A 7,491-nucleotide genomic window follows, 5' to 3' on the forward strand; every position below is an offset into this window, starting at 1 on the left:
GACAAACAAGATAAGCACACCTTGAGAAACAATAGGACACACACAGGATGTGCAACATTGTATAGGTCAATTCTCTTCAAAAAGTCTACATCACAAAAATGGCAGACAGTAGGTTCTTGACCAAAGAGACTTAAGCCATAATCATATAAAATACGTGAGCTTAGTTTGATTCTTGCCTTTTTAAGAAAGACACTGTTTAAACGATTGGAGAAATTTACAAACAGATTGAGTGTTATAAGACATTATGGGGTTACTGTTGACTTTTTTGGGTGACAACAGTTTAGTAGTCATGGACAACATGTTGATTAAGTATTTTTAATTCTGGTATCTGCATGTTGATTTTTTTAGACATGAAGTGATACTTAAAACATTCACTCAAAAAACACTAAAAACAATATATGTAATATATAAATACTTATGTATAATATGTTTCTGTATATCTATATGTAAGGGACATACCTGTGTATAAGTTATTTCTGTGTATTTTTATGTGTGTATATACATATATAAACACATGTGAAAAAGATAAACTATGTGGATAAGGCTTCACTGTACCACTGAAAACAGTTATCTTTTCTGTAATTACATAAACATGAATATTTTCATAAACTTGGAGAAAACCTTACCAAGTCAACATTTGTCTTTTGACTAACCAATTGTTAATTTCTAATTTCTCTGAATTGTAGGAAATGTGGATTTCCTGTGTTATAAAATGTATTATAAGAAAATTTCTTCAAACCACTTAATTTTTCAACATCTATACTCTCAATATGCAATAAATACACTGTATTTCTTTCCAGCATTAATTAATCTTCAGGGGTATAAATTGTGGATTTAAGAATTTCTCATTTAATATTTCATATATTCTACAGAATTTGTCCAAAATGAATGATATAAAGTAATGACAGAAAGTTTTTTAAAATGTCATACTCATAGGGTCTTTCTTCCATATAAATTTTATTTTTTACCAAATGATTATCATAAAAATAATATACTTAATAAACAAATACTTTGTGCCAGTTGCCTTTCCAAGGGTTTATATTTTATGTTAACTACTTTAATCTTCATCATAGTGTAGTTACATGATGGAATAATTATAATAGTAAAAGATGTGCCACAGCTAAAGGCTCTCTCACTCATTACATTAAGAATTTCTCACCAATGTGAAATCTTTGATGTTGAGTAAGTTGATACCAATGACTAAAGGCCTTCCCACATTCCTTGCATTTGTGTGGTCTCACACCAGCATGAGTTCTCAGACGTTGAGTAAGTCAATCACTACCATTAACGGCTTTCCCACATTCTTTACGTTCATAGGGTTTTTTCACCAGTATGAATTCTCTTATGCTGAGAAAAACCTGAGATAGAATGGAAGGCCTTCTTACATTCTTTACATATATAGGGTTTCAAGCCAGTATGAATTTTCTGATGATAAATTAGTTGATAAATTAGTTAAATAAGACTAAAGGTTTTTCCACATTCTTTACATTCATAGGGTTTCTCTCCAGCATGAATCGATGGATGTGCTTTAAGGTCTCCAACATGACTCAAGGCTTTCCCACACTGCTTACAGTCATATGGTTTCAAATCAGTATGGATTATCTGATATTGAATAAGGTATGAATGAAGCTTAAAAGTCTTCCCACATTTTTGACATTCATGTGGCTTCTGACATGAACGAATCCTCTAATGTTGTATAAGTTGAGAACTTCTACAAAAGGCCTTTCCATAATCCTTACAATCATAGAGTTTCTCACAGCCATGAATTCTTTTATGTTTAAGAAGGCCTGAGCCCCTACTAAAAGACTTACTACATTCTGTACATTCGTGAGGTTTCTCATCAGTTCTTTGACATTCAATAAGTAGATAGTTCAATAAGTAGTAGAAATGTCTTTCCACACTGTTTACATTTATATGGTTTCTCACCAGAATGTATTTTCTTATGTTACTAAAGACTTGAACGATGACAAAAGGCCCTCCCACATTCCTTACATTTATAGGGTTTCAGGCCATGATGAGTTTTCTGATGTAGACACACATGTTGGTATAACCTAAACATTTACCAACATTCTTTACATTCATAGGGTTTCACAATTATATGAATTTTCTGATGTTCAGTTAGGTGAGAATGACGTCTAAAAGACTTCCCACACTGTTTACATTCATAGGGTTTCACACCAGAATGAATTATCTGATGCTGAATAAGCTGTGAATAAAACCTAAAAGCCTTCTTACATCCATTACATTCATAGGATCTCACACTAGTATAGTCTCTCAGATGTTCGTAAGATGTGAATACTTTCTAAAGTCCTTTCTATATTCATTACATTCATATGATTTCTGTCTGGTATGAATTCTCTGAGGTAGAGAAAGGCATATATATTTTCTGAATATCATTTGACTAAAACATTTCTCTCTAGGTTACTGTTGTTTCTTAAATTGTATTCTGTACTGTGGATCACTCCTGAAAATAAACCCTATAAGGCTGAAGGTTTTACTTCTTTTCAGTGTCTCCTGTTGGTGTAAATTTACTTCATAACTGCTTTTTTCTCAAGATAACTTGTTGTTTTCAACTGTGAAATCAAAGTCTGAAAGAAAATGAAGAAACAAATGCTATTTTTCTATACTAAAGGTAGAAAAGGGACTGTTATATCAAAAATAGCAGTAAACTAAAAAGTAAACACATTAGAAATAAAAAAGGAGATACTGCCATGCAATTTTTAATTTAAATTGCAAAAAGGGTTTAGAAAAGTATAAAAATTCACATGAGGATGTATGGTTTACATGTAGACAGAGAAAAAGTCAGTAGTTTTCATAATCGGTCATGAATCTGAATTACAAAGGCCACGTCTTACATATCTTACATATCTTTAGATAGCCACAAAGATCAAGTGAACCAGAATATACAGGAATAGTCATCTGAATTCCCACCATTATCTACCAGATAACTCTCCATATAATTTTTTCAACGGTTTGTCTTTATCTTAAAATGATACCCAAACACATAACCATGAATAAAAGGCTCTCTGTCTTATCTATATAAATTCATTTCAAGCCCTTTATCTCTTTGTTCCCTATATCCTACCACAGTGCATCTTTTCAGATACTAGAACATATTAGAACATCTCCCATCTCCTGGAGCTTCACATAGATGCTCCACCTTTCAGAAATCCTCTGAGATAGCTTCTTTAAATTATCATCTTCAGATAATACAGGTTAGAAATCACTTCCTCAGAAAGGCTGTCCCTGCTAGCTCTAAGGAAATTCATGTCTTTTATTCTATATTCCAGTACCCAATTATTTGCCTTCATAATGCTTTTCCCAATTATATTTTTACTAAATCTTTTTTGGTTTGCTACTTATTTTATTACTCTGAAATATAAGTATATAGATGCAAACCTTCTTTCAACTACCACTGAAAAACAAGTCCCTACCCTATGGTATTAAATAATTAATTTCAGAATAAAGTATTGAGTTAAGAATGTAAATTTGATGAAAATACAGGTCATTGGAAAAGAGAGCTAAGTAAAATAGCGATTTCTGAAACTTATGCAACAGTTATCATCTATCTCTCCCTGACTCCAATCTTTCACACTTTATTACAATAATAGTATACCTCTCACTTACATTACCAATGAGAAAAATGTACTTGCAAACTAGCTTAGTGAAGAATATAAGTGGAAAAGGGCGATATCTGATCATTCTCCAAATACCTGTCCTCTTAAAAATATACATGCCTCCACCACTATTGTTGAATCCTTCCTTTGCATAACCATGGTTGCTTTACTGTTTCCATCTCAGTCAAGGTAATCAGATATTGTATTACCTTCTTTGGTAACATTTTAAATAACGTGTTTATCTGAAAATAAAGCCCATGAGGTTGAAGGTTTTCATTCTTTTCATCTATCCTATAGACAATCTGTTTTGGTTCTTAAATGCTTTTCTCAAATTCTTCCTTCTATTGCATTACAGCCAAGGTCAATCATCCTTGAATTTCACAAAAATACATGGTGGCAAATTTTCAGGAATCGTATTAGTTAATATAATATTGAAAGGTTTAGGAAAGTCCAAGCAAATAAAGGCTTAGCAAAGTCTAAGCAAATAAACTTGAGGATGCTGGGAAAAATAAAGTAACTAAGTAATATGGAGGAAAAGCCTAAGAAACTGAGTGCTTAAGACTCTGCAACAAAGAATATGTAGGATGCAGGCTGAAGATTGGCAATCTGGACAGGCAGACAGCCTGAAGAAATCTAAGGTGCTAAAAAGTCAAATTTGAGTTTAAAACAAGTGGAATTCTTTTCTTCTTTTTTTAAGATTTACCCTTCTGCTGGGCAGGGTGGCTGATGCCTGTAATCCCAGCAGTTAGGAGGCAGAGGCAAGAGGATTGCCTGAAGTCAAAGGTTTGAAACCAGCCTGGGCAATTTGGTGAGACATCGTCTCTATAATAAATCAAAAACTTAGCTAGGCATGGTGGCACGTGCTTGTGGTTCCAGCTACTTGGAAGGCTGAGGCAGAAGGATTGCCTGAGCCCAGCAGGTCAAGGCTGTGGTGCCCATGACCCTGCCACTGCACTCCAGCCTGGGTGGCAGAGTGGAACTCTGACTGAAAAAAAAAAAAAAAAATTACCATTCCTTAGACACAAAAGTTGGAATTCTTCTATGAACAAAGAATATTTTTTAAAAAGCCAAAATAACACAATTATTTTCTGAACTAATGCAATAAATGAGAAGTAATAATTTCAAAAAGTCAAAATACTTCCTATTTATAAATAAAAAGAAATCAACAACTACTCTTAGGTCAATGAAAAAATACAAACTGAAGCTGCAGAATTTCTTGAAAACCGTGATAATGAAGATCCTATATATCAGAATCTAAGGTCATCAACTATAGTGTACAGAGGTAAACTCAAATTTTACCTCTAATTAAAAATAAAAGAATAAAAATGAATGAATTAAGCATTCCATTTAAAACCAGCACTTTGGGAGGTGGAGCCGAGAGGATTGTCTGAGCCCAGGGGTTCGAGACCAGTCTGGGCAACTTGACGAGACCTCGTCTCTACAATAAATCAAAAAATTAGCCAGGCATGGTAGCACATACCTGTAGTTCCAGCTACTCAGAAGGCTGAGGCAGAAACATCGCGTAAGTTCAGCAGGTCAAGGCTGAGGTGGCCAGAAGCATGCCACTGCACTCCAGTCTGGGCAACAGAGTGAGACTCTGACTCAAAAAAAAAAAAAAGAATTAGAGGACAAATTAGGAAAAGAATGATAAAGTAAACTGATAGACTGTAGAAAAGAAAATTTAATACAATAAAAGAAAATTTAAATAAAACAGAATTAACAAATATAAACTATTAGCCTACCTATGCAAAGAATAAAAGATAGGGGGGGAAATCCAAACATAAAGGGAAGGGGGAAATAGTCATCAATAAAGAAACAAATAAAATATATAATTTTTCAAAACTGACACCAGCTAGATGCTTGCCACTTGCTTTTTGCAAAAAGAATATGGAAAGGGAAAAACAATACTTTGCAACGGAGAAAACAGACAGACATCCCCTTAAACAAGCCTACAGGGTTAACACCCCAGTGATAAATCATGTTGATATCATGTTCCTCTGATATGATATGAGGAGAAAGATACTTTTCTGATATTCTTTCCTGAAGCCCATAATCTGAGTTTAATCATAAAAAAACTCAACCAACCCAAATTGTGGATACTCTACCAAAGTAGCAGTCCATGAAGAACAAGGAAACACTAAGAAACTATCACAGATTGAAAGAAACTAAGGACACATGATGGTTAAATGCCATGTGATATCTTGGACTGGACTGTGGACCAGAAAAAAAGATATCAGTGGAAAAACTAGTAAAACTAATCTATAGATTGAATAAAAAACTAATCTATAGATTTGAATAAGACCTACACATTAATTAATACATTAATGTTAATTTGCTAGTTTTCATAAATATACCATGTTTATGTAAGATGTTATCATTATAGGAAACCTTTGTAACACTTTTGTAACACTTCTGTAACTCTAAAATTGTTTCTAAATAAAAAGAAAAACAGTAACAACAGACTCCAGAAGAGATGGAAAATCTGAGCAGACCAATTTCCACAGATGAAATAGAAAACATTTAAAAATGTTTTTCTCCACAAAAAGCCAGTCACAATTAGCTCTCTATTGGCCAAGACTCTGGTCTTCATACACTATGTCCCACAAATGTGAACTAGGGTGCTTGGAGAAGCAGCTAATTCCTAGTCCAGGAAGGGACCATACAAGGTAAGTCTGGGGCCTCTTAAATTTGCCCTTAAACGCAAAGAAGTTTTCAAAGATGTAAGAGTCAACAACTTGTGCTTCTAGTTAAGAAGATTAAGAGGAATCAGACTTACCCTTCTACTTTAAATAACTAGACACAAAGAAAATATAAAAAACAACAACTTTCAGATACTGTGCAGCAGGAGGTACAGGATAGGAAAACAAATGAGGTGAGCCTGAAAAGTGCTACAGCTCACTTCCTGGAGAATTTCTAAAACAAAGCACAGCGAAGGGAAAGCAAAGTAGTGCCCAGCAGTATCACAAGCAGAGGGACAAAATACACAGTTCTGGGACAGCAGGGAGCACAGAATTTGCAAGGCATAGTTCCAGAGAGCAGTAAGGTGCACAGAGAATGCTCTAGAGACCTGTAAAGGAATCCCCTTGACCAAGTCCTTATCTGTATATGCATGTGAGAAAACCAATGAGGCCAAGAAAAGCATCAATAGATAGGAAGAGGCAGAAAAATACCTGCAGGTCACTAAGGACAGGGAATAGTTCCTGTTTCCAACAGCCAAAGTAAAAAGACTTTGCAATACATGAGGTACCAAACAGAGCCCAGAAGGGTATTGCCAAAGTAGTGAATCCAAATTAATTCTAGACTAAAAGCTATTCTGGATTTATGCTAACAAAGCTTAAAAGCAAACCATGAAAGGATCAGATAGGTTTAAAGTTACATAACTGTATCCTAGAGCACAGCCCCAAAATATGCAATAGTAATAACAATCTAGCATCCTAACAAGGCAAACTTCACAATATTTGGTGTCTAATAAAAAAATTAGCAGGTATGCATACAAGGAGGAAAATAGGGCTTGTTACTAGTAGAAATATCAATGGAAAGAAAGAGACCAAGAAATAATACAGGTAACAAACAAACGCGTAGTAGACAAGGATATGAAATGAGCTATTACAGATATTCTCCATATGTTCAAGAACATGGCTTTTTTACTTATCTCTTCCTTTTATGTAGTTTATTTTTTGTTAGACTCAACATGCAAAAGAGCTCAAAGAGTAAATATTCTCAAAGTACTTCCATGAGCCAGGCTCAGTGGCTCAGCCTGTAATCCCGTGCCTTTGGGAGGCTGAGGTGAGTGGATTGACTGAGTCCGCGGGTTGGAGACCCGCCTGGGCAGCGAGACCTCATCTCTACAATAAATCACAAAATCAGCCGGGCA

General features: G+C 34.6%; 1 protein-coding gene across 1 annotated transcript in view; it reads right to left on the bottom strand.

Moving 5' to 3' along the window:
• Positions 1-1,139: 1,139 nt before the first annotated feature.
• Positions 1,140-7,491, bottom strand: part of ZNF404 (zinc finger protein 404) — an 8,727-nt gene continuing 2,375 nt past the window's right edge. The window contains 4 exon segments of the mRNA XM_008065567.2: positions 1,140-1,322; positions 1,324-1,878; positions 1,880-2,286; positions 2,289-2,588. Coding sequence (XP_008063758.2) covers positions 1,140-1,322; positions 1,324-1,878; positions 1,880-2,286; positions 2,289-2,588 — 1,445 coding nt within the window.

The sequence above is a fragment of the Carlito syrichta genome, unplaced genomic scaffold (genome assembly GCF_000164805.1).
Source record: "Carlito syrichta isolate Samal-C Ts95f unplaced genomic scaffold, Tarsius_syrichta-2.0.1 Scaffold103403, whole genome shotgun sequence".
Taxonomy (NCBI): Eukaryota; Metazoa; Chordata; class Mammalia; order Primates; family Tarsiidae; genus Carlito; species Carlito syrichta.